Source organism: Phaenicophaeus curvirostris, chromosome 18 (genome assembly GCF_032191515.1).
Source record: "Phaenicophaeus curvirostris isolate KB17595 chromosome 18, BPBGC_Pcur_1.0, whole genome shotgun sequence".
In the NCBI taxonomy this organism is placed as follows: Eukaryota; Metazoa; Chordata; class Aves; order Cuculiformes; family Cuculidae; genus Phaenicophaeus; species Phaenicophaeus curvirostris.
The window spans coordinates 1,110,319-1,137,618 of record NC_091409.1 but is presented as its reverse complement, the minus strand read 5'-3'; the positions used below and the strand labels follow the sequence as shown (position 1 = coordinate 1,137,618).

General features: G+C 47.0%; 3 protein-coding genes across 3 annotated transcripts in view; 2 read left to right on the top strand and 1 right to left on the bottom strand.

Moving 5' to 3' along the window:
* The window catches only part of SLC9A8 (solute carrier family 9 member A8), a 28,364-nt gene extending 19,836 nt beyond the window's left edge, over positions 1-8,528 (bottom strand). The window contains exons 1-3 of the mRNA XM_069872003.1: positions 8,450-8,528; positions 7,692-7,870; positions 3,356-3,436 (exon numbers count right to left, since the gene is read on the bottom strand). Coding sequence (XP_069728104.1) covers positions 3,356-3,436; positions 7,692-7,870; positions 8,450-8,457 — 268 coding nt within the window. The 5' untranslated portion in view covers positions 8,458-8,528. The remainder of the gene's footprint in view (positions 1-3,355; positions 3,437-7,691; positions 7,871-8,449) is intronic.
* Positions 1-27,300, top strand: part of SPATA2 (spermatogenesis associated 2) — a 140,455-nt gene that overhangs the window by 62,711 nt on the left and 50,444 nt on the right. The window lies entirely within an intron of this gene.
* B4GALT5 (beta-1,4-galactosyltransferase 5) overlaps positions 26,986-27,300 on the top strand; it is a 33,433-nt gene continuing 33,118 nt past the window's right edge. The window contains exon 1 of the mRNA XM_069872010.1: positions 26,986-27,166. Coding sequence (XP_069728111.1) covers positions 27,040-27,166 — 127 coding nt within the window. The 5' untranslated portion in view covers positions 26,986-27,039. The remainder of the gene's footprint in view (positions 27,167-27,300) is intronic.

Here is a 27,300-nt window from a genome sequence, read left to right as displayed (position 1 = left end):
TCCCAGAGGATAGAAATAATTGTTCCGTGAAATGGTTTATATGGAAAGGAAGCGCAAAACACTAATGAAGGCACATCAAAGGTCTGGTTCTCTTTGAAGGAGGACAAAATGCAGATACAGACACTCACATGCCATACAAACACAGGTCTCAGCACTAACAGGCAGGCCTGCCATTCTGGGATGGAAGTTGTGTCAAGCCAAGAACTAGAATACTTCTAATATTTGCAGAGCAGCAATACTGTCCTAACTGATAAAGGCAGTACTTGCATCATTTAACAACAAGTTTACGCTGGGGAAAAACAAACCACAACAACCAGAACCTATACACCTGAAGACACAGACTTCAGGAAGTGTACTTCATGAACAAACTTGCAGTATTTTATGAATTACTGCTGAGAGCACTCACATAAAACTATGTTTGGAGGGGATTTAAAAGAAAAGAGAATCCCTTAACTCAGTACTGCTGAAGTGGAAGGGCTTCAGCATGACTGTGCAATTGGACCCCTGTGAGCAGGCCAACCACAACCAATCTTTTTTTCAGGGGGCAATTGGAAAGCTAAGTCTGTAAGAGTTAATCTAACTCTCACTCTTTTGAAAATGTTATAGCAATTTTCTTATTACAACCAACCTTTATTTTCCCTGAGAGCAGGTTAAAACTCAATAGCAAATGAAAAGAAAATCTTCCAGCAAACATTTTTGCCAACAGAATTCCAGTAACTTTTAAGGATGAAGATCAAAATCCATCCTTAGAGAATGTACTTCTGCCTTCTCTACCAGGAGAGTTACGTGTCCTAGAAATTGTAAAACAGAGGCTTCTGAGCAGCTTAGACAATAGGAGGAAAAGCAGTTGTGAAAAATCACACATATATTCCCTGCTGCCATTTTTATTAGCCTTCAATAAATGCCTAAGAACATTTGCTTAATTTACAAGTCAAAATAGGACACACCTCATTTCTGGCACTGCTAGCAAAACTGGATACTTGAAACTCAAGCTGTGCTCTGGCAGCTGTGCAGATCATTACCAGTAACAGAGGCTCACTGACCAGCAATTAGCTGGCAATTCCAATGATTATACAGATGCCATGTCCTGTCAACAGAGCTAACAGTAATTTAAATATGACTGAGTCAATAAACTAAATAAATAAGGATTAAGTGACACAGAACATCTGTTATTTGTGTTACTACTGGGTATAACACTGTCCTGACTTAGTAGAATTCCATTTATTGGTATCATCTCATCCTATTTGGGAGGGGGACTACAGCCATGCTGTGGTTCACACTGAAACCTGAACTGCACAAGTTTCCTATATGCCTTCTATGTAAAAATATAAAAGATGCAATGCTGCTCCTTCTCCCCTACCTTGAGTAGCAGTCACAGTTGTGTTGGAACTAAGAGGACCACAAGGATACCAGCACAGCTACAATCCTTGCCCTGCTGTTGAGATACCAAGAACAAGAAACAAATAGAAGAATGCCTGTGCCTCTGCTGCTCTCTGCAAAGCTCAGGAGGAGCAGAGATGCAAGCCTGTCCAGTGCCTCAGCTCAGCACTGCCCAGTAGTTGGCTTGGGGCAGAATATAAGAAACAATCCAAAACTACATCAGCAAGGGCAATCAATACACTGCTGCACTTAAAATTGTGGCTTATGCTTAAATTTAGATTAGCCATTTAGTAACAATTGTAACTAACCTGATAAGAAGACAAACTAACACTGTTCACACAGATTTTTGTGTACAAAGAGGATATTGAAGGGATAGTGATAGCCGTTTGAAACCTTTGAAGACACAGGAAGATAGCCACGCAAGACCTCTCACCTGTCCACAGCAATAATGTAAGAAGGGAAGGAAAGGTAAGTATTGCAATAGCAAACTGAATACTTTATGGTTTTTATGGAGACGACCAAGTATGACAGGATGACTCGCAGCAGCCCTGATCTTCCTATGTCACACTATGGTAGACAGAAGCATAGATGCACAAAAGTCTGATGGATGCTGCTCCTATAAAGATGAGGTGTACGCAATAGCCAGGAAAACCATACCAGCACCACGACACATTTCTTACAGGTCCATTTGTTTTTCCGATGCACAGAAACATTGAAACTCAAATAGGGTCTTGCAAGTGAACACCTCTTTAAGCTTCAGTACCTTCTACTGCACTAGGACTGTGATGTGGCCTACATCAAACAGTTACCTAAAAATCCAGGAAGTCACACCTGCAGGAAAAAATGTTTGGGTTTGTTTTTTTTTTCTACGAAGTAACAGCTCTAAGATCTTCTCAATCTAGCACCCAAGATGCAAGAAGATTCCTGTTTTCAAGAAAACGTAAGGTACTGACAAGCACCAGAAAGCTTATTCCCACCCATTGAGAAACTGTGTGAAAAATACAGTTAAGCATGAGGGAAGAAGGTACCAGCAAAGCCCAGGAGATAGTCAAAAATCTACCTGCTCTACAAGTACTACACTCCTCCACGCTACGTTAGGATTATAGCTAAGCCTCTTTCTCTTTTTGTTGTATTTTTAGAACGGCTGTCAGTGAAAGTGTCACTAGTAATAGAATCAAAAATACCACAGATTCTTGTAAACAAGTTACGGAGACAGCTGCAGAATCATTGCTGGGATTAGTTAGACCAGGCTTTTTAAACATTACTTCAGACAGTATGTGGAGAAAATAAATGTACTTGGCCTGACTCCCTCCTCATTTACCCATTTACAAAACAGAAGCAAGAGCATACAAATAAATGAAATTACCCTCATATGAAACTACAGGCTTAGGAATACTCCAGATTTAATTCTAATTAAGGAAGCCCTTCATCTTCATTAAGAGTTGCATTCCTAAAACTCAGGTCATAGGCAGAGCTCTTGTCATGGTACTATAGAGATAGCTAAGTACTTAAGCACTTAGTTAAGCACAGTCCAGGCAAGTTTTCAGGATCAGTTTTTTAATCTACCTTCCCCGGGTAGATTAAAATCATATATACAGATGTAATTTTACTGGAACAAATGCTATCACAGGTACCACTTCAAAGAGAAGTCCAGAATCTTTCGGCCAAGGAGTGCTGCAGCATCTTGTCCTACAGCACAGCTGCAAAAATAGAGGAAGCTGCCGAAGAACTTGGGTAGTGACATCCCTATAGTGCCTGTACGTGTCACTCTACTGACCCAGCCTCTGCATGTGCGCTCATTTCTTGTTTTTTTCTGTGAACCGAATTCTCTGAATTGGTTGTTTTCTTCACCACATCCAGTTTGCCACATCTTTCTAGTGACAGCTAACACACAACACAGCATCATTACAAGTACAGAATATTGAGAGTCCCTGAGTTAACACAAATTCAAAATAAAAACGTCACAGTTACTTACCTAAAGAAACAACAGCCACGCTCTCTGGTAAAAAATGAAGTCGGTATTTTATCAGTAAATGCACCAATATGATGCAGATAGCTGTGAAGGGAAAAAATTGTAGATTTATAAGTGTTAGAAAAGAATAAAATATACTTTTAAGTAGTATTTCTAAAATACATGAGAGCAGAACTTCTCCTAATGATTTAGTAGAAATCCACTAACGCAAGCAACCAAATTTATTTCAAACCTAATTCACATTGAAGTATGTAAATGGATCTACAAATGACAGAAAATAACTAAGGCAAATTTTAGGACTTAAAATTATCTTCTAAAAATATCAGCATTACTAGTTTTAAAGCCTGATTCATCTTACAAGAAAACCTTCCCTGAGCACAAAAATGCCAGTCATACAGAATGCAGTATTTTAATAATGTTTTTGGCAAACAGTTTGTATTTTTTAAATAAAATGTACATGTACAGATGGCCTCAATTAAGATTTCAAAGCTACACACTTCCACATTTGAGTCCCTTAGAGAAGACAGGCTTTGCCCAAATGAATAATCACAGAATCAGAAAATTTTACATTGGATGGGATCCCTCAAGGTCCCCTAGTCCAAATTCCTGCTCCAAGCAGGGCCAGCCTCAAAGAAGGCAGCCTAGGGCCTTGTCCAGCCAAGTCTGAAAATCTTTGAAGAAATCCCAACCCCTTCTGACCCCAGTTCTCGTGTTTAAGTGTCATCGGGAAGAACGTCTTGTCTCCAATCTGCATTTTGCTTGCTGCAAGTTGAGACTGGTACTTCTTTTACTCTGTGCGCCTCAGAAGAGTCTGGCTTCATATCCTTGACAACTCCCATACAGGGTGGCTATGAGGCTGCAGAATGGGTAACCGTTCAAATGCTCACAAGAAGAGTCAGCCAACTTCTTATCCAAATCAGCAAGAGACATTTACTGCTGAGTGTTGCTAAAAGCTAAACCAGCAAGGGGAAAGAACCAGTGTAGAAAAACACAAAACAGATTTGACTTGAATGTAAAAGAAAACAAATAGAATTTAAGTTTGATGCAACATTCACTTATTGCTTTTAAAAATTCAGTTTTCTACTACAGTAATGTACTTGAGCCAGTAGGGAGAAAGTCTGTGCCTCACAACAAAAACAAAGGTTACAACAATTTGCAAATCCCATCACATCCTCTATGCCAATGGTAAAGGCAAATTACAAAGGATTTATAGCAGATCTGGCTATCATCCCCGGATATGACTGGAAGACATCATTTGATTCTTTTAGGACTACTGCAGACAGGAAACTTATCTATAAGCATCAAATAATCCTGGATTATTAAATTCTTAACAATTTTTATCTGAATGTTCCCTGCATTGAAAACACAACAATTCTTCTATTTTTATTTAGCTCAACTAAGGGTCAAATAAACAAACAACATCTGGCCTGCAGGTCTGTAATACATGTATTTTGCTGTATTTGCTAACAAATCATTCTGCAGTGTCCTGGGATATAAGCAGTATTACGGCTCATGTTTTCTCAGAAAGTAATTGAATCACAAGCAAACTCAATAGCATTTTATACACTGGAATCAAATTCTGGCCCATTAATTGCAACAGAGACTGTTTTAAACTGTATATTTGGCAAACTAGTCATAACTGCAATAGGAATCTTCATTTTTCTTACTCTGTGCCTTCCAAGTGTCTGTGACTCTCATCCTGTTTCAGTGTGGGCACCAATGTGCCAGACCACACTACAGCAGCACACACTCTGAACTCGAGAATGAACTAGCTTCTTGAAACTGCTCTTGGGGATCTGGTTTAACAGCTCCTTCTAGTTAACGAACATCCCAACAGCCACTCACAGATGGTTCAGAAGAGTGCTTTCAATTTATAGCCTGAGAAGGTGCAAAACTGTCCACAAGGAGTTCTGAGCACTGGCATGGTTTGCTGGATCACACCACCTGCGAACTACAGGGGTCTAAACGTGATCAGTATTTACTATATGGCGTCTCAAAGATGTACAAACCTCATAAATACAAATATCACTTTTTGTTGTCCTGCTCCCCAACATGGTGCCAAGGGCACCTGAGTTTACTGTACAATACTTTAGTAGACTCAAATTGATGTTTACTCTAAGATGCTGCACTAGAAAGGGCAGCAGATCAGAATCTATCAAGCAACTCAGACACTCGGCCGCCAGCTGCCAGACTACGGGAGGAATAGCTTCATCACATATCCCAAGCACAGTTTTTATTCACCTATCAGTCAGGAGTATTGAGTTTTTCTATCAATTTCCTGGCCGTTAAACATGAAAAATATGCAACCAGCAAAGACATCTAGGATTACTGTGTTAAAAGCATTCAGTACTGCTCTTTGGGATAGATCCATAAAGGCATTTGGGTGTTATGCATCTTCAGCAAAGTCCAATGCAAGCACAAACATGCTTCCTATGCAGCAGATATAAACACCAGTTCCTTTCTACCAGCTCTTGACTACTCCGCTTTGGCAATAAACCAAAAAGCTACCGTAGTCTAAGAAGTAACTCCCACCACCATAAATATTCTGGCAGCCTGGTATATTCTTTAGCTGTTAGTCACCCTTTCCTTGTGCATGACTATCTGGCAGCACATCATCTGCTCCAGGCACTCATACATATCAGGAGTGTAGCAGTCAGGCAAGAGGCTGGAAAAAGCAGTGTGCTGGACAGGCTAAAAGAACATTTGAGCGTGCCCCTAAGGGAAAGCGCAGCGGAAATGTACAACAGAAGACAATTCATGGTCATATGGATATGGTAGAACAGAGGTATGACTCTGAAAGTGAAGTAGTGTTTGAACAGATAAACAAGCCATAGAAATCTGGGGTCAGAGATGAACTCATACTACTTCAGGCACTTTAAATTTGGGGTTTGGCTTCAACACAACACAGCTCAGAACAGATCTGCTTCTGGGTCTATTCCAGTTTAGAAGGTTGAAAGGCCAATTTACAGTTCACAACACCCAGATTTAAGAGTACGATAGGCATACTCATTTTCACCCTTCCTAGACCCTTAAATCTGAGATTATGAAGGGTAATAACTATGAACATAAGCTTCTATATCGGCTTTATGTTGTTCTGGGAACTCCCTTGTCCTGAGGGTGATGTTTTTAAGATCCATCAAGTAGTGAGACTGGCACAAACAGACTGGAACACAGCCAAAAAAAATCACAGCTCTGTTCTTAAGTTCTAGGAATACAATTTTACCATGAATGGCCCTTTCAAAATCCATGACAGACACATATTCAGAAACTTTATTTTAATCTTAGAAGTCTTCTGATCTATTGCATTTTGATTTGGTCTTTCATTTCTATTCAAATTCTAACATACCATTGATCTCTGGGAAAACATTAAGCCTCTTCAAAGACAAATAGATACTTTATGAATAAGCAGAAGCCTTCTACTTTTTGCTGCACTTCGAAGACAAATAGATACTTTATGAATAAGCAGAAGCCTTCTACTTTTTGCTGCACTTACGAATAGTTACTTATAGGAGACAAAATTTTATTTTTTTTTTAAACCCAAATGATTTGCACAAGTTTCTGCATTGCTGTCAACTCCACACCTATCATTTTCTCCATTTGATACTGGAAAGAATTATCACTTAGAAGATGAGGTGACCCATCTATCACAGAAAGTCTCTCAGTGCAGCTTCACCTGGAAGAACCAAGCGCACAAATGGACAGACAGACAAATCCTTAACCCTCCATGAAAGTTTTGTTATTGTTACAGTTTTGATTACAGCATTGCGCTAATCAGATGGTAAGAGAAAACTATTGTCTACTAAAGAAAGGTAACAGCCCAGATTTACAGAAAAGCTGTAGGAATGTAAGAAAATCATGAAGACCAGAAAAATCGATACTAAACGTCAGTGCTTGCATAGGTAAATCTGAATGCCTTCTATTGGCTTGTGTAACAAAGTACCTGAGGGCTGTTCAGAAGTGGTAGAATTGGTTAAATTGATATCTACCTATTACACTGTCTTCAAAGACAGCTGCAAGCCCCATGAAGAATTCTGACTGTCTTTTTCACACACTGAATATATGCCAAGTGCTTGACAGAGAAGGCAAAACCAATTTGACATGTCATTTGCACTTTAAGATCATGGTGAAAAGTTTGCAGTGGTCCTCAGCTTTCCACAGGTTTGGAAGCTTCAGTTAGTTATATACCCAACTTTCCAAATCCCTTTGCCTGTACAATACTCTACTTCATAAAGAGAAAACCAGAGGAGAAATCAAATCCTACGATTTTGAAAGCTGGCCCATGTCCTCAGATACAAAATATGATTAACAAAGATTAGAAGACTTTCAGTTCATCATTCACCTAATACAAGAAGACTAAAAAAAATCGTCATGCCACTAGACTGCTCCTCTTGCTGTGCTTGGACTCCAGTCTGAACTGGAAGGATAGGTTTAGCAGGTGTAGGTACCACCAATTTGGTAGTAGCAGCCAGCGTAGTGTGCAGGGTGACATTGATGTATTCATGACTGGCATTTGCAGACCTGTTAGGATAATAAAATCCATTATTATACTGCATGGAGCAGCATGATAAAGACTTAGCCTAGAAAAAGACATGCATACATGAAACATCCGCCACATCATACTGAGTTTGCACTAGTGACCAACAGGTTAAAGCTGCTTTTTAGAAGTGGTCTCTTATCACAAATACTGGAAGCTCAAATTCACGCAGCTGATTATCGCCGAGTTCCTTCACGCACAGCAGACACCAAACATTCTGCACGGCAGCCTGGGACGGAGGCGAAAGCCTTACACATAGTGAACGAACCAGCTCACTCAGCCTGCCGAGTGTAACAAACCCCTGTGTCCGAGCAGTAAGCCTCGGCAGCCCCCCCCACATTGCGCAGGGACGCCTCGGGGCCGGCCTGCCCCATCAAGGCGGGCGCGTGGGGCCGGTCTGCCCCGCCTGAGGAGCCGCCCCGCAGCTCGCCCCCACCCCCGCCAGCCCCTGCTGAGCGGAAAGGCCCCCGGTCGGGCACACAGCAGCGTGGCCCTGCCCCGTAGGGGCCAACGGAGCCCCGGGGAGCGGAGCGGACCCTCCCACCGCCCGTCACCGCACTCACTCCGCCATCTTGCCGCCTCTCACGCAGCCACTTCCGGGACGCCGCGGCGACGTTCTAGCGAACGCCTCCGAGATCTCGATGGTCGCGGGGAGGGAGTGGGGGGAGAGGCTGTGGGCGGGGCGGGAGGGCGCGCACGCGCGCAGGGCGGCCGGGGTGGGGGGGTCCCGCGTGCGAGCGCGTGACTGCGGGAGGGGCGGGGCGGGAGCCGCGGGAGCCGCCGTGCCGTTGCCTAGCGACGCCGCGTCGTCACGCGGCGCTGTGACGTCACCGCCCGGCTGCCCGCGCCTTGCAGCGCCTGGGCCTGTGGTCACTGCCTGGAGCCCCGTCCCTCAGCCCGTGTCACCGGGCCCCGTGTCCCTTAGACATCGCCTGGAGCCCCGTCCCTCAGCCAGCATTGGCCAGGGCTCCGTGTCCCTCAGCTGCCACTGCCCGGTGGCTCCTGTTCCCTCCACTGCCATCACCCAAGCTCATCTGTAACCCCTTGTGCTTAAACAGAGACTGAAATCATGGTGGCACAGGGTTATCATTCCAGAGGGTGTGCTGGTAACCTGGGTAGAATGGCTTCAGAAGTGTGCCGGAGCACTGTGGTAAAATATTGTATGGTACCTCAAAGTAGGAAACGGATCCTGACTGTAAATCAGACACGTTCAACCTGCAGCTCCCCTAACCCTTTGCAGCTGGCTGAGCAGATGGGTAACTGCACAGCTGAGCCATGGTCAGCTTTCACTGCTCAACCGCAGACCAAGAACCTGCCTTTACACAAAAAGATGGTGCCAAATGAGCATTTATCCAGCTAACACAAAGCTGAATGAGCCTAGTTGTCTAGTTGTCAGCCTTACCTGGTATAAGTTTCAAGTGCCCTCCTCCAGCATAGGCTGCTGTGACTTAGGTCTCTAAACTCTCTGGCACTTCAATTCGTACCTGCGAATGGGGCTAATCAGCACCTCTCAGCTTACAAAGCCAGTCATGGGCGTCCGTCCATCCAGTCAGTAAAAGTTTGAGATGCAGGGGTGACAGGCACTATGGAGACCAATAGTATGACAGCATCACATGCATTTCTGTTCATTTCTGGTTTCACTTCTTCAGGAAAAAAAAGGGGGGGGTTGTATAAACAGGTGCACAGGTTTGTGTACCTTAGGCCATTTTGAAGGCCCTTTAGAATGCACTTTAATCAATATAAAATTGTAGAGTCATGGCACAAACACACTGACGCTCACCTAAACCATTTACATGAAGGTGAAAGCCATTCAAATAGGCACCAACATGGGTGAGCTTTAAGAAAACAGCGAGACTGCGCCAGCAGCTTTTCTCTTTGTGTCACAGGTGGGGCAGAGCTGGAGGTCTGGTTTCCTGTAACGAAACTGAACCCACCTCCTTCTTTGCACTCATCTTCTATTGTGATTTTGTGGCGACCTACAAAGTCTTTCTACAGTCATAACCAAATTTTTTTTTCCACACTGACTAATTTCCGACAAACTGCGGTTTCCATTTGCTTTAACTCATTCTCTCCATCTCGTGTTTTGGACAGTTTAAAGTGCATGACTTCAGCTTAGGTGCATGTCGTGTGGCACACTTAAAGCTCACTGGTGACACTGAAAAATGAGGATGGCACTTTGCAGGATGGTGCAAGCTGATTTCCAGAGGTAATGTGCATGGCTTACTCCATATGAAAACTGGGGATGCTGTGGGCCTGCAGCAAATCAGAAGCTCAGGCACACGTGCTCTTTGATCTCAGTTTTCATGATGCTCTGGAGTGGAGGTGATGAACAACACTTCACCCATAAGCAATGAAGCTTGATCCAGAATGTCTTACACTTAAGCTGATGAAACAGGAAATTTTCTTGTGTATGCTGGCTTCCTTTTTTGAGCAAAAATTAAAATTCAAAGTTTGCCAAGCCTTAGCCAATGTCAGTGTCTGTGAAGTGCTCCAAATTTTTATAGCTGTGCCTATGCCACTCTGGGTTAAAAGCAGTAGCTGCATCCACCTGCAAGGGCAAAGCTTCATAAAAGCAAAGCAGTGTCAGTCAGGGAAAAGGGCATGAGTAGAGTCCCATTTAATCGTCACCTGCTGCAATGGGTGGTTTCAGTTGTCACCTCAGCCATGTTCAACTCTACCAAGTTGGTGCAGAATAAAGAAAATCTTCTAACTGTCTTTCCCAGCCACTCGAGTTTCACTTGGCGTGAAGAATAGGTCATCTGGCCTCAGAGTGGAAGCCAGAAATTTTAGCTGTTTTGTTTTCTCATCGCTTTTTCTTTGCTTTTATTTTGTTTTGGGATTTTTTTTTCGTTCAGCCTTGGCCTCGGGTTTTTTGTTGTTTTCATTCCTTGAATCTTTCAACTTCCACGATCAGGAAACTCCGCACTTGTTTTGTTTTACTGGCCTTGTAGCTGTCATGTGCTTTTAATCATGAGAGACTGATGTAGAAAAGGGATGACTGCAGATGTAACTCTTCAAGATGTGAACTGACCTTCTCCTCGCTGTGCCTGTGGTCTGCCGGCCCCGGCCAAAGGGGAACCACAGATGGGGGCCACGGAAAGGGTCCAGGAAGGGATGTGGAAGGAAGGAGGATTGAGCCAGGAAAGCAGAGGCCTGAGAACCTAGAGAAACACAAACACAGGACTGAGCCTCATAAAAGCCAGGATCTGAAGGGGAAAGATAAAACAGCGAAGGGGAAAAGGTGGAAGGAAAAGGATACCAGTGGCCCCCGTAGGAGGGGGAGCATTAGAGTGGATGGAGGGGTCAAGGGCTTCTGGGTCAAGCGACTGTGTGAGAACAGGAAGCCCCAGGTGCCAGGAGATGCATTTGGTCACCTACTGTGAATTGTCACATTTCTATCGAAATGAAGTGTTATCCCTCACAGCAGCGTTCTGTGGATGAAATAACAACAGGTGATACCAAATTGTAACATCTAAAATGTTCTGTATGAAGAGACAGTGATTTTCGTGTCTCATCTCTGACTCATCAGCAGGAAATGCCACTGCTTGCTTGACCTGTTGTTGCTACTGGAGAGGAGTCAGTCAGACTTAGTACCACTGAGATAACTACTAAACCAAACAGCAGTCTAGCATCACTGTACAGATGGTTTTTCAAGGACTCGGTTGCAACAGAAAGTAATCATTTTGGCAGGAGGGCTTTCAGCCTGCTTCTCACTTGTGGTTTTCTGATGCACAGCTACTGAGCATCTGTTGATTAATTTGTGTGCTGAATGTTGCTTTTAATAGATCCCAGGAATTTCACAGTTGTTTAAGCTCATCTAAGATGATGTGGCTGTAGGTAACACAGTGTTTAGTTTTAATTCTTAAATTATAGAGAGCGGCCTAAATAGATAGCTATGTGGAACGCTGAGGGTAGGCACAGATGAGTAAGTGACCAGCTGTGACCTTGTGCTCGAAACGTAAGGGAAGGTGCTAATTTACAGGAACAGTACTTTGTTCTTTCTTACAAGTGAAGGCTCTTGGCTCCAAAGAGCAAGGGCATGCCAGATTTACTCTAGGGAATGGGTTTAACAGTTATGACAGTCTTTGACCTTAGAGAGATCTGGGTTCAATTTTTAGATTGTCTATGAACACTGTGACAATCTCAGGTGGGTTTAACAGTCACCCTTGATTCAAGTCCTCCTGAAAGCGAGAGCCCTGAACTTCCTGATGAGCGTAGGGTGGTTAGACAATGGGAGGAGACTGCCAGATGTGGGGAAGGTGCAAGTGCTTCACCTAGATTTACTCTAGAACTATCCAGCAAATATTTAAATATGTAAATCACCTTCTTGGCTTTATAGTAAAAATAAAATATTTCCCAGGGTGTGGAGAGGTGTTCAGCTCTAAGCTTACCTGAAGCCAGATTCTGATTCTGGCATGGAATATGGTATGGGCCAAACAACAAGATGAGCCTGGAGATTCAGGAACATCAGGCAAATATAGCAATATCAACAATTCTGAAATCAGCAATGGCCTTAAAATGTCAGTATCTGTAGGCTGCTTGTGAGAAAATGCCTATGGCTACTGCATTGAAGTGCCAATAGGATACTTACTGCCTTTGAGGGCTTTGTCATCCCCCAGGATCAGGCCCATCACAGCTCCTGAAGATGTGAATGTCAGAGGGCAGCAGCAGCCTGAAAACAGCCTCTATGCAAAAAGATCATTTCCTCCTACTTCCTTCTCTTGATTTTCCGGCACTCCAGTCTGAGACTGAGAAAGAAAGAACTGATTGTACTTCAAAAGGAATAACAAATGACCTTTGTTATCAAATTCAGGACATTTATGTATAGACAGGTGAAGGTTAAACATGCCACTAGAAAGGTAGGAAAAGAAGCAGCTGTGTAATTTGCTTGCTTTATTGTTTCTGGGCAGACAGGAAGGGTTCTCTTAGGATGTCTGAGGAAATGCTGAAAATTGTTTTAAATCCTTTACTATATAGATTTGATTTTATATCTTCTTAATGTGTCTTAGTATACGTAGTGTCTTATTCTCTTGCTCTCTAGATAGATGCAGTAGGCATATGCCTGTGTGCATACATATACACACGCTTCTATGTAAAAATATAAACAAATATATAGAGAGGCAAATTCCAGGCACTAGTTCTTAGCAGATAATGTCTCTCCTGTTGCTTTGGTATTTGTTGTTTGAAGCTATTGGATGCTTGGTTTATTTGCTTTTCATTTCATGTTTTGTCTGGTTTTGACATGCTAAATCTGGATTTTATCCAGGAGGAAGCAGTGACAGAGGGAAGCACAGCACATGGCTCCAGTCAATGCCCAGCAAGATGCACGGCTCTAGCTGGTTGCCAGGGGTTGTGATCCACCTGAAATGTGAACAAATTGGATCAGCTCTTGCGAACAAGGACCCAAAGGGCAGCAGAAGGGAATATTCCCAAGGAGATTGTCACGTTGTCTGTTTGCACTGCTAGTCAAGAGGCTGAATACACTGGCTGAGGAGACTGAACTCCGCTCTTGCCTTGGACACGGGAATGAAGTGAGGAGTACGTTGTTGAGAAGCAAGGGCTGACTTCTCCAATCCTGTTTGCCCCTCAGGGAAATGCAGCCCGCTTGACCCCAACCTCACTTCCTCATTTTTTGTGCCAGACACTTGTTCGTGCTGGCTTGTGCCCTGCCATGCTCCAACAAGCCTCCTGACACAGAGGATGGTCCCCTTCTGTGGCACCTGCCGGCTTCCCAACAGACAGGCTCTGCTGGTAAATGGTTCAGACACTGTCATGTGGGGACAGGAGGTGCTGGCCCAGAGACAGGACATAGAGAAATTGTCTTAACTTGGTTTTGCTTTTAAACAGTGTATTTTTTTGATCTGAGAACTGGGGAATTTCATGTGTCTCAGAGCTGGTGCTGTGCTTGTGAGCTGTGACTCATCCGAGCCGCTCTCGCAGCATCGTGTGATGAGCCTTCTGTCTCAAGATGTGACTCTCCCAGCGTGAATAGGTTATGCTTAGTGACAGCCTTCGGCAGGAGACAGTTGCTATTTTACAAATACCTAAAGTGAGGCACAGAGAGGCTGGAGAAATGGCCCTGGAACAGACCGCAAGGCAGTAGGTGAGCTGGGAGGCACATCCCACGGCATCCCTTGCCCTCTGAGCACCATTTTATCTTGAGACCCACAAAGACTGGGAAAATGTGCTCCCACTTTTTCACGCTTATCATCCAGTGAACATGTTTCCCTTTGCTTATCAGCACAGGTAGCTCTCACTAGCACCTCTTCCTTATCTGACCTTTCTGGCCACTGCAGGCAACCAGCCACATGAACTGACTAGCACAGGCTGGAGCCCAGCACGTCGGGCTGGAGGCATCCACGCTCGTGTCTTGTCATGCCTTCTGCCAGGCCCAGGGATGCAGCCCCACTGTGTCAGGCCAATGGCTCCTGCAGACCCTTGATATTCTTTCCAACAGTGGCCCATGAATATTTCTGCACACTCAGAAAATGAGGCAAGGGAAGGCAGTGAAGGCAAAGCAATGCCCTTTTCCATTTTTTCCTGAATGTCTTCTTCAAGTCAATCTTCTTTCTGCTTTAAGGGATGTTCAATGATTAATTTCAAACAAGTGTTGTGGGTTTGAGCTTTGTGCACCCTGACATGGGTGTGGTTTTTGAAGTGCATCTATTTGGTGCAGGTGTATCCATCCCAGAATTTGATGGCACTTCACATGTGTGCACGTGTAAAGGGTATGATGGGTAAAGAGATGCCAGCAGCAGAAATCATCATTAGTAAATTAAGAAAAACAAACAAAATAACCAAGAATGGAAAAATCAATTATGGTCAGGCTAGTATTAGAATTTTAGAAAACAATATCATCCCCCTCAAAAAAAAAGCCATCAGATGCTGTAAGCAGACAACCCAAGGGACAGAGAGCAGGGCACACAGATACAGTCCTGCTCCTGAAAGCCTCTGCAGCTGCACTTCAGTACACTGAAATTGTAGAAACTTATATATTTGCAGCTTTCTCTGGCAGCCAACCCCCTGTCTGCATCGGGCTGTGAGCAGAGCTGCCTCCTTTTCTGTTCTGGATCTGGCTGTTAGCAGCTTCCTTGGACACCAGTGTGTGCAGGAGGGACCATGAGCGCTGTGTCCACGTTTGCCCCGAGTGGCTAGGCAGCAGCTGCTGCCCGGGCAGAAGCCATTCATCACCGGGGAAGTGAAACCCCAATACCAGCTGTAGGAAGCTTGGCCCTGCCTGTCCCCTGCTTTCCTCCCTCCCACAGCAATCCTTCACCGCCTGCCCCTCGGCCAGGGCTTGTTTTCAATGGTAAATATCTTATTGTTGAGTGGCAGCGTTTAGGTATTCTTTCCATTGCATTCTTGCTGGCATAGAAGTTAAAAGTTCTTCCCTCTTCCTTGTTACAGACTATCACGAAAGCCCTTCTGTCAATGGGAATTAACAAATCTTTGTGACAACGCTGTTAAACAGAGTGGTTTTTTAGCTGGGTTATGTTTACAGGTACTAGCCCCAAATGAGTCCCAGTATCTGTTATGCTGGTGAGAAGCATCTGCTGTGACATGTCTACAAACAAATGGCAATGGGAAAAGAGAATAATGGTACAAGCAACTGCATCACAGCTGTAGCCTGGAGCCACTGGGCACTCCCAGAACTGTCACCTCATGCTCCCATGAGCAGCCTGCACTTGAGCTGCCTCCGGAACCTGCCAGCCCTTGCAGAAGGCGGTGCAGGCCCCTTCCAACAAGGATGCTGGTCTTCTCTGCCCTTTGCCAGCAGTGGGATGGCGTGGCAGAGGCAGCTGGGACACAGGGAGGCACCTGGGGTAGGCACTCCTGAGTGTGATTTAACGACAATGTGCACAAAGACTTCCCACCGGCCGGGTCTTCCCAGCCTCCTCAGTAGCCCTGATGCAGCCAGAGAAGTGGAGATCTCTGCCGGGTGCTGTTTAGGAGAATGTTGGAAATCCAAGCAGTAGGATCTAGATTTTTTATGCTCACTCTTTTACCCTGCCTGTGGTGGGTGAAAGAATTCTCACAGCTGAAATAATGCAGTTCAGATGTTCAAATATCCAGCAAAGTGATAGCAGAGAGAGGAATAATAAACTGACAGTTCTGACTCCTGCTCTGACCAGGGAGCCAAGCTTCCTCTCCCATCTTTCTACCAGAGGCAGCTGCTGGTGATTCATAGAATCATAGAATCATAGAATAACCAGGTTGGAAGAGACCCACCGGATCATCGAGTTCAACCATTCCTATCAAACACTAAACCATGCCCCTTAGCACCTTTTTATAGGCATTCCTCTGAAGTGACTCCCTAGAAGAATGTTCTGCTTCTTCTTTTATCTCTGTAATCCCTCATCAGGACAGCAATCGCTTAGTTGATAAAACACGGCTCCTGTTCACACATAGTCCGCAAATCACTTTTGACACACAACGTGCAGGTCCCGTACCATAAAGGGGGGCATCCCTCCCCGTGCCTCTATGGCATTTCTTGCCCTGGATAGAGCAACATTGCTCCTGGAGCAGAGATAAGGGAAGAAGTATAGTCTTAGGAGAGGTAAAGTGAAAAAAGCAACAATAATAAAGATTTAATGCTGGTAAAATGAGTAACTATTTCACAGGCCAGAGTGACTATATGACAAAAGAAATGGAAAGGATCAATGGAAGGGAGCCTGCCAGGCTGTGGTGAGGTGGTAAGCTCCCAACTAGTTGCTCACACACTACCCTCCAGTGGGATGGAGGAGAGAATCAGAAAGGCAAAAGCAAGAAAAGACTAGTGAGCTGAGATAAAGACAGTTTTAAAAGTGAAGAAAAGCTGCACAAACAAGCAAAGGAAAAAAAGGCATTCACCACTTCCCATTGGCTGTTCCCAGGGAAGCACATAGGGGTTACTTGAGAAGACAAATGCCATAACCCTGAACGTCCCCCATTCCACCTCCTGTCCCTGAGCTTTTATTGGGCATGACATTGTGCGGCATGGAATATAAGTGGTGACTGCGGTCAGCTGTGCTTGTTGTGTCCCCTTCCCAGCTACTCACCCGTCCTGCCTCCTCTCTGCGGGGGCAGAGTGGGAAAAAGGAAAGGCCTTGATGCTGTGCCAGCCCTGCCCAGCAGCAGCTAAAACACTGGGGTGTTATCAACAGTGGTTTAACCACAAATCAAAAACACAGCTCCCTACCAGTGCCTCTGAAAAAACTTCACCCCATCCAGGTCCAGTCCAGCAGCAAAGCCGCTGGCAGCCGGCAGCACTGGAGAAGGATAGACTGGTAAAGAAAAAGCAGGAGCTGAGGGCAAGGGATTTTTTTTCCTTGGCAAGGACGTTGTCTTTGGATCCTCCTCTCCTTTCAAGAAGAGGTCAGCCCTGGCAACCTCCTTTACCCCGGAGGTGACTACTCCAACATATCCAGCTGCTCCTTCTCTGCGTCACACCCATCCAGCCATGGCACACGGATTAAGTGGGTGCCCTGCCCACTGCCCTAACGCTGCTGTCCGTATCTTCCCCTGGCTGTGGGTCAAGATGGAGCCGTAACCCAGCAGCTCCCCATGCTCTGAAAGCCATGGCAAAGCCTGAAGGTCAGGCTTACAGCTGATAATCACTTCAATTAATTTCAAGGACACTGACAAAAAAATAGATTGCGCTGTCTCCAAGTTTTGTCTGAGATATGTAACACCCCATCCCTCTGTCCCAGCAAAACAGTACTGGCTCTGAGTGGTCAGTGCTATTCTAAACCTAGAAACCTGCAGTGCCAGTGAAAATGTTAACAAAAAGCTGTTTGTTTAGTTTAAAATACCTTTGCAAACTAAACAGCTTAAATCCAGGTTGCATACAATGAACTGCATGCTGTAAATTTTTTTTTTTGGTTTATCTGAGAAAAATATGCCCATGGCCAAGCCAGGCACGGTTTGTTGTTGTAACTAGGCACCGTTCTTAGCCAACTCACTGGCTAGCCGCAAGTCAACTGTTGTGAATAACTAATGGAGGTTGCATAAGATGAGAAACTGCGAACCTGTCTGAAACCAGCTGTCACACTGGTAATGCAGGGAATACCTCGCTTCCTTCTGAATCATCAGGGGGTGATTGGGGACACAGAGCAGTTAGGGCCAGCAGACCCATTAGGTCACCTCGGCTGGCCGCCTCTGTATCACAGGCCACGTAGTATCATCTGTAAAAGCCTGTTGTGAACCCCATAGCTTGTGTTGCAGGAAGGTAGGATGTGTGGCTGACACATAAATTGCAGAGAATTATACTGCTTTGCCTAGGTGACAGCAAGAAATAAAGAAACTATCGCTTCTGCTTTTAGTTGCACAAAATTCAGCCTGACTTTCCACTGGAATATTTCTGGCTGCAGTTACATCATGTAGCCACTCAGGTTGTTCATAAGAAGCAAGTAGGAGGCCTGTTGTCTTGATTAAATACCAGTTTAGATGATTGCATTCTGCCTTGCTACAGTTTCTACTAGTTCCCTGGTAGCTGGGGATATTCTGCTTTTCCTGCCCTGCACTCCTGGGTCAGTCCATACTGTCAGATGCAGACCCTGGCGTGGGCTTGGGCTGTGCGCTTGAGCTCCCTGGAGGAAATATCAGAGCAGTCTCAGCCTGACTGCACCACAGCCCTTGTTCCCCTTATTCAGGTGGATACACAGCGGACAGAGCCACGCATGCGAAACCAAACCAGAACCAAATTGGGCTGGCAGCACAAACGGTGCCATGTTGCAGTATCCAGGTTGGCACAAACAACCCAGTCACGTCAGGAATGTCTCCATCAGGAAACGCTCTGCCTTTTGCGGGATCCAGCCTGACACGACTGCTGTCTTTCCCTGTGGGCGAACAGGGCTGCACAAATCCTGTGTGTGGGACCAGGGTTGGTGCCTTTCTTTGTGGCTTTTCCTGGGCAGATGGTTTGTATGTGCTCAGCAAATCCAGCACAGTTGAAAGGTGCTGATCCATCGCGCACATGTACACACAGCACCTCCACAACAAATCTGATGCTTCCAGAAGGTGTTGGTCTTGCAGCAATTCACTGCGTGGCCGGCAGAAAAACATTGTCCTTCTTCCTGATTTCTGCTGTGTGTGGCAGCGCAGCTGGGGCTGCCGTTCAGTGCTGCCAACCAGCCTGCAAACCCCAGACTGCTGTAAATAACTCTTGTCTCCAGGTACAATGTCTGGGCTGAAAAAGAACACGTATCTGGGGAAATGCAGGCGGGGAGCAAGCCTGCCTGCAGGGATGGCTGCAGTTCAGTAATAAGCTGCTTCCAGGGGCCTCCGGATCCCTTGCACTGAGGGCATTAAATCAATACCTGTTTCACTCCTATAGGTAGGGTCCTGCTTTTGTCAACAGCTGATGCTTTAAATCATTAAGTAATTACAAGATGAGCTGCCCTGTAGAGTGAGATATGCATTGAAGTAAGGATCTGTTTAGACCAGATTGTTGTGACTGATGCTGCGTATACTGCTGAGGCCACTCGGGAGATAGTTTGCCCTTGAATTCTGGAGAGAAAGTAGGACAAGGGATTTGTGTGTGGCACCTCCTGGTCTTGCGTGAAGGTCGTCAGAGGGATGACTGGTGAACATTTTCCAGAACCAATACTGCGAAGATGGTGTGTGAGCAGTGGTGCGGGTGCTGCATTGCGCAGGTGTGTGCCCTGCCCTTGGTGGCAGCTCTTTGACACCTGCTCTGTACTGTTGAAATTGCTCATTTACCTTCTTCTGCCAATACCCTGGGAGCAGGCAGTGCCGAGCCCTTGCCCTTGCTCTGCCCTGGACTTCTGCAAGCAGTTGTCTGTAGAGTCCAGAATGCTGGGGGCCTGGGGCTTTCTGTGTTTATAGTTTGCAACCTCATATTCAGAGTCCTGCTGGTTTAGCTGTTACAAATAACCCTACATTCAAAACCAACTGGCCTGGAGTTTCACCTTCTGTTCCATCCTGGGGAATTTCTGATTGTTAATTTTTTGGAGGCACCCAGTGAAGCTGAGTAATGCAGAGAAACAGCCTCAGACTGCCTGAGCGTGGAGGATGTTAACACATTTGGCATTCGAGAAAATGTATGCAAATAGCTTTCCCAAGGCGTTCTCATCTATATCCACATTGAAAGCAATTAAACCTCCCTCAAAGTGACACTTCCGTGCAAAAAAACATTATACAGCACATCGCCAAACTCCAGCACAGCCAAATAAATCACTGGAGTCAACGATTCTAGGCTCTGAACTGGTATTCTCCAGATGAGGTATAAATCAGTTGCAGGAGCAAGAGCAGCAGCTGTTTTTAGAGTTGGTAAAGGTCTCTTTAGCTTGACTTCACCTTTATGCTCTCAATCATGCTTGCTCCCGCAAAGACTTCAGTTAGATATTTATAAAGTAACAGCAGGAGTCCCACAGCAAACAGGAACAAAACCAAGCATGAAGGCAAATCATTAGGATTTTCTCAGAATAAAATGGATATAGAAAGGGTGTAAATGCTTTGTCTGGAAAAAAATAAAAGCATATGGCAGAAATGATGCCAGTGCAAAAGCAGGCAGCAATTAAGCTGGGAGAAGACGGAACACAAAAGGGCGACGCTGATGGTTTTAGCAGATCGCCCTCATCAGCTAAGCTCCTTCCTAAGCCTTGATTCTGCAGGCGCCTAAGCCCTGCTGAAGTTGATGACTTTTAAGCAGGTATTTGAGTGCTCTGTCGAATTGCGGGTTACAGGGAGGGGAAAGGGAGCGCGGCTGAAATGGGCACCTCTCTCACTCGGCACCATCACCCACGTGCAGCCCAACATGCGTCCCGGTCCTGTCGATGTTAGCTGCCTTGTGTTAGCATCGCTTCAGTGCTTTGCACAGGGGGAAAACACCCAGCGTATGGTCCTGCCTGGTACCCGTCAGGCTGCAGCTGGCAGCTCCCACAGAGCCGTGCAGTGGCCGAGACCAGGAGCTCTTCCCGTGGCTGCACTGCAGCTCAGCCACAGCAAACACTGAGCCAAGCAATCTCTGCTTGGGGGTTGCTGCAGGAGCTGGCAGCAGGCAGGCAAGCATGGGGCAGGGGCAGCTTCTTCAGCCCAATGGTTTTCACTGGCACCTGAAAGACATGGGGACCTGGAAAACAAATGGCCAAGAGCATGTTGGCTGTGGAAGGCAAAGCAAGCCTCCCCTCCCCTTATCAGACCAAGATGAGCAGGAATCACTGTGTTCAATGTTAACTGCGCTGCTTCTGAGTGGAAAACCCCAAAACAGAGCCTGGTCTTGCTACAATTTTAAGAGAAATGAAAGGCCGCACATGTTTTAAGAAAGTCCTACAAGCCCTTTCCTTGTACATCAAAGGGCAATGACTACAGAAGCAATGCCTGGGTGGTCAAGAGGTTCAGCTCTTTGCCTTTCTAATTAAATATTGATTCCAGGCAATCAAAATCCAAGCTGGGAAGAAGGTTAAGATGGCTGGAAGCCTTTATACTTTACTGCAGCAAAATATCTGAACATATTCACAGAATTAATCAGGATTCAGCTGTGTGGCTGGAATTGCAAGGAGGTATCCGTGAGGGAGCTGTTTTGTGGGGTCACCTGGGTAGTTTGACACCAGTCAGCAATTGAGAAGAAATAGTTAAAATACTTTGACTGTAGCTATTGAAGTAATGGGCATTTTTTTGCTGCACAGCAGAATAATTTATATTCTGTATTTGAAGCATCATATTTAATGTAGCTATGGAAGATTCTTATTCACCACACAACTGTTTTCCCCCCTTGGGAATCCAATTAAGCTGTTGGCCTTTGGAAGTTAATTTTGCATTATGTAATTATGAGTTAATAGAAAGCAATTTCCTCTGAAATGTTCTTTTGTTCCTGGTTGCCCTTGTCACCAGATTTCTGGAAGGCAGTCACATTTCAACATGGTGTGAAGTCCTGGAGTCTTTTTTACAGGTGTCTTCAGTAGAGGCAGAATTTCACCCCACTTTCTTGCCTCTGCTGTTAGTTTTGAAATCCAGCTCTGTGCCTGAATAGTCCAGATGTTTCTTTTCCATCCCTGTCACCTGGCAGGAGTTAGGCAGAGTTTTACCTCTGCCTGCACTGCTCTTTCATCTGGTTTTGCTTGACATCCTTGCAATCCCTTGCAGTTGGGGAAGAGCAGCACTCCTCCACACTCTCTACAAACAACGCTGGCCCCCATGGAGAATTTCCAGCATCCCCATCCTGACCCCCTGCTGTGCTGAAAATGGCCTGTTTATTTTCCAACTCTCAGGCAGTTTGGGCTGTTTGGCAGTGTTTTACCCCAGCCGTCATCATAGCTTTGTGAGAGGGAGTTTGTTAAGTGATATTTTAAAATCTGGATCCATGACTTACACTAAATTACTCAATAATTTTATCTCTTGTCTGCTGAAGTTTCCGTCCTTGGGAAATTTTGGAAAGTACAGCCCGATGTATTCCCTCAATAGTATATTATATCTTAAAGGCATTTTATGAGTCTTTCCGCAAGTCCACTTTGACTGGGATAAATCGTTAGCCTTCAGAGGTGGGCTGACACAGAAGCAACGAAATCAACCAAATCTCTGCAAAGTGCCATGATAAACTTAATATTTTAGCCTGTTTTTCTGATGACAGCTACCTTCCAAGTGAACGTGGAGCCCTGCAAAATAATTTCTGTTCATATTGTCTCCTTTTGGGAGCTGTGACATATCTGTTGGCTGTGGTGGAACGAGCCGTCCCTGCGGTTAGGTATGTGTATGGAACCCTACTAGTCTTCCTAGAAAGTGCAGTGGGTGGCATAATCTGAGAACTGGTCTACAGCAAAATCCTGCCTGCAAGGAGCACCTTGCAGCATTCGATGGAGTTTTTCCATCATAATAGACAAATGCCTGCCTTTGGTTTCATTTCTGTTACTGCTGACACATGGATGTGAGATAAAATAGCAGCATCCATGGGTGGCAGTGGTCTCACACCCAGATGAAAATGCCAGGGCCAGTTAGGTGTGCTCTTATTGCCAAATTAAGTACACACCCTGTTCTGTCTTTCTGAAAACCTGCTGCATCAATAATTATGTCTATGTTCTGGCACACAGCAAACGATACACTGAGTATTTATTGCATATGCTGTGTCTGTGGGTGTACATATCGAAAATATTTACATTTCTGCTATGCATGGCATACTCTGTGGCTTGCTCCTGCTCAAAGCGGTGATGACACTATGTTGGCTTTCAATAGAGCTGGAGCAAGCCCCATGTTGCAAAGAGACTTTTAGTAAAAAATAGAAGGAGTGCATTGTTTTTGCCAAGCTGAGAGCTGCTCAGCATCCAGTCTGCCCCAAGCCCCATCTTTCTCTGAGCGACACAGCTCAGGTTCCCACTTCTCTCACAAACTGTCTGGCAGCAGAAACTCCAAGGAAGACCCAAAGCAAATCGTATTGCTGAGCAGCTGGAGGGCTGACGCAGTGCGATGCTGACTGTCCTCACCTTTGAAAATAGAGGCATTTTCCTAATCACAGGATGGAGTCTGTTCTGGAAAGTCTCTACTATTGGGGCTGAAGGTGCCAGAAGCTCCAGAGACTGTGACAAAGACTGCAAAACCCTAGCAAGGGCTGTGACATCCTTTCTACAATCTGTCCTTTGCCAAAGTGGAAGAACAAAAATTATCCTCCTAGATTAGATAGCCTACATTGAGCTTCTCCATGAAGTGACAATTAGAGATTGCGCAGTCAAAGTAGCACAGCTCTTTAATGACCGTTCCAACCCCCAAAACTGAGGATTATGTTCCCCACACTGGCTGCCAGCTCCGGGGTCAGCTTCTGCGTAAGGCTCCGTTTCTGCCCCTGCTGGGCAGTGCTCCCCGCTGGCCCTCGGGAGCATGTGACACTGCCTGTCCGAGGTCTGGGAGCTCGGGGCAGCTCCTGGGTGGGTGAGTTTGCTGCTCGCAGGGTATGAGGCAGCCCCAGGCCTCCCTCTCCCATGGCAGCTCCCGTGCTCTTGTGGCTCGGAGCAGGATCTGGGCTGGCAGTGCCAGAGTTCATCAGGAGGGAGCCACGATAGCTGCCAGGTTGGTCTCCCACGTGCAAAACTTGAGCAGCTATGTTGGTGCCACTGTGAAAAGGCAGCTCCAACGTCTCCAGACTGCGTGTGGTGCAATAGTGTCCGTACTCTTCCTCCAAGTACTGTGCTTGTGCTGGGGCACCCCCAAGCCATCAAAAAAGAGCTCTCCCTCCAGTGATGTAGAATGTCTTTTATGTGGAGACGTGCTCTGAGGGTGCAGCTGCGTGTTCTCAGGAGTGTAGGTGCACTGGCAGGACCTGTCCCTCCGTTCCTGCTCATGGCCACGCACCAAGACCTTATCTTCCCCTTCAGGCTGCCGGCAAAGGTGTTCACACAAGCCCTTCCTAAAGTGTCGCAGGCACTGTCAGCATGTTGAACTCTGCAGAAAGTGGGACTTTGCTTATCCGCCCCGGGCTGGGAGGGCTGGAGCAGCTGGTGCAGACTGGAGCACAGCCCTTGGAGGAAGGTGGTGGGGCAGAGCCAGGATTCCCTGGACGGGAGCCACCTGCATGCTCCCTGCAACACCCCCGCTTGGAAGTGCTCCCACCCTGAACTCCTAACCTGGCCCTATGGAACCATCCAAGACTTTTAAATCCCTCTTCCTGTTAATTTTTTTTTTAATTGGAAGCGAGCAAAGGAAGGGAGAACAGCTTTGGCTGATGTTTCTCGTCCCTTGGCAGAGATGCAACAGAGGCAGGGCTGGGAGAAGAGGGGAAGAGGGAGTAAGCAAAGAAAAAGGGAGGGAAAGTGAAGTGTGTTGACAGGGGCTGAGCTGAGCCCTGGGAGAGAGGGAGAGGGAGGTGAGTCAGAGCTGGGGCAGTGGGACAGGCAGGTCCTGTCGTGGCTCCAGGCCATCTCTGACTTCACTCCTCTGTGACAGTCCCCACTGTGGCTGCCTGGGCCTGGGAGTGAGTTTCTGGGTGGCTCCTCCAGCAATGTCATTGCTAATTAAATATGTTCAAAAGGTTAGATTATTGGTTGCGACGATGTCTCACCTTTGACCACGTCTGCATCAAAGAAATGATAAACCAACTGAGAAATCTTCTTGGGTTTCCTTGCCCAAGGCGTTCTTTTAGGAGCTGGATAAGAGCTGTTTTGCAAACGGCAAATCTCACCACAGCTTGGCCGTGTAGTTCTGCTGGAGTATTGTGGGCTCCCAGAAATTAATAGGGCTCAGGATTTAATTTATTTCAGTGAAGGTGGTGGTGGAGGGGCAGTCCCAGAAAACAAGAACAAGTACCAGTTTCCTCGCTTCTGAAGTTAGCATAGCTTATGTAGCCTCTTTAAGGAAATCCCTGCTTTCCTCTTCCTTCCTGGCTCTTAAGGATCCCCTGTCCTTGAGATCCTCCTGCGCCTTGGCACATTAAGTAAATTAATGACTTACCTTTTAAAAGAAGTTTCCACTATTCTGCTAATCCCTGCTCTTGTTTACTTTATCTTCATTTTTATCTCCTCTCTGGGAAGAATATGTACTCTGGGAATACAAGTATCTGTCAGGAGTGTTATTTCTCTGCCAGTTGTCCAAAGTGGGAATTGTTTTCTTTATTTGCTCGCACTGCATTTGGTCTGGGAGGGGTGCTAATCTTTCACAAGATTACTGTGATGCACAGCTGTACCTGGAGAATGCTTTATCCCAGTGTCTGGCCGTGGGGCAGCCCCCAGCCAGCCCATCACCACCTGGCCGGGCAGTTGGAAGTCTGACTTGAGCAAGGCTTCATTCCCTGCCAGGGAGCGGCTCAGCCCCGGGGTGCAGCGGTAGCTGGGGACACCGCGGGCATGTCCTGGCAGATGGTCCCACCCCACGAGCCGTCATTCCTAGAGGTGCTGCTGCCTTTGCTGCCCACCCAGGCAGAGGCAGACAGCCTCTCCCTGCACACCTGATCCACAGCTCGGCTTCCTGGCTGGGCCTGGAACCCAGGTTTGGTTTTCTCAGCTCTGTCTGTTGGTGAAATAAGGAATTACCTCTTCCTCCAGCCCTTCCCCAAAAAAGTGAGTTGCACAGATCCTGCAACCACAATTGAGGAAAAACTCACAAGTCTGTTGGCTGGACTGGACACCATCTGCTCTTCAGCTACTTCCCTGGCTCCCTGGATGGGGATGGCATTTCTTCGCTCCCATTATTTCGTTTTCAGGCATCTCCGTATCTCCTTCCAACTCCTCCTACACACAATGGAGGAACTGCGCACAAACATGTGCAAAACTACTTAATTACTCTTTAACCGACAGGGCTGCTGATTGCTGCTAGTGCTGATTATTGCATTGACCGTGATCACTTCACCCCCTCTTAATTCCCACCCATCTGTGCCCATCATCTCCTGCACAATGTCTGGGGGGCACCCAGCACTCACCCAAACAGAGCCCTGCTGACGAGTGGGCTGGGGGCCAGGGCTGTGTCCTGGTGCCGAGTGTCCCGGGTTCACTACCAGGTGTCCCAGGACCATGAGCCCAGGTGCCCTGAGCTACTGCTAGGTCTCTCGTGGCCATTGCTCAGTGTTAGAGGAACATGGTTGAGCATCTCTGGACCACTGAGTGTCTCTGGACTATTGGTGGATGTCCTGAGCACTTGCTGAATGTCCTGGGGACGTTGCCGGGTGTTCCAGGGCCATCAATAGTATCCAAGGACTCTGCCAACTGCCCTAATGTCATTGCTGAGTGTACCAAGACCATTGCTGTGTGCCTCGGGACCATCGGTGGGGACCCCAGGACTGTGGTTGGGTGTCCTGAGGCCAGTGCTGAGTGTCCCAGGCCCATCAGCAGCGCCTCAGGTCTGAGGCTGAGTGTCTGTGGGTCACTGCCCGGTGTCCGGGTCCATCCGTGCTGCCCCAGGCCTGTGGGTCACTGCCCGGTGTCCTGGCCCATGCCTGGCGGCTGCTCTGAGCCCCGAGCCCCGACCCCACCGGCAGCGCCCTTGGGTGGCTGCTCAGCGCCCCGGCCCGTCGGTAGCGCCCGGCCCGTGCCTGGGGCCCCGCTCATCGCTCTGGGGTCGATCCGCCCCCGGCCCCCCCCGGTCCCCGCCCCGGCCCCCCCCCGCGGCCCCCGCGCTGCCGCAGCGGCCCCGCCCCGCCCCGCCCCTCGGGCCCCGCCCCGTTCCTGCGGCGCTGGGCGCGGGCGGCGCCTCCCGCCGGGCCTGGGCGCATGTGAGCGGCGGCTCGGCGGCATCGGCCATGCGGTGGCCCCGCGGCCCCCGGGGCGCCTGGCGGCTGCTGCCCCGCCGCTCGCTGCTGGCCGCGCTCTTCCTCTTCTCGCTCTCCTCCTCCTTCCTCTACTTCGTCTATGTGGCGCCGGGCATCGGTAAGCGGCGGCCCCGGGCCCGGCGGGGGCTCGGCGGCTCCGCGGCAAACGCTGAGTAATCCGGGGGCTGCGGCGGCCGGGGATGGGGGGGGGCGGGGGGCGCTCCCGGTGCCCGCCCGTGCCCGGCAGACGCG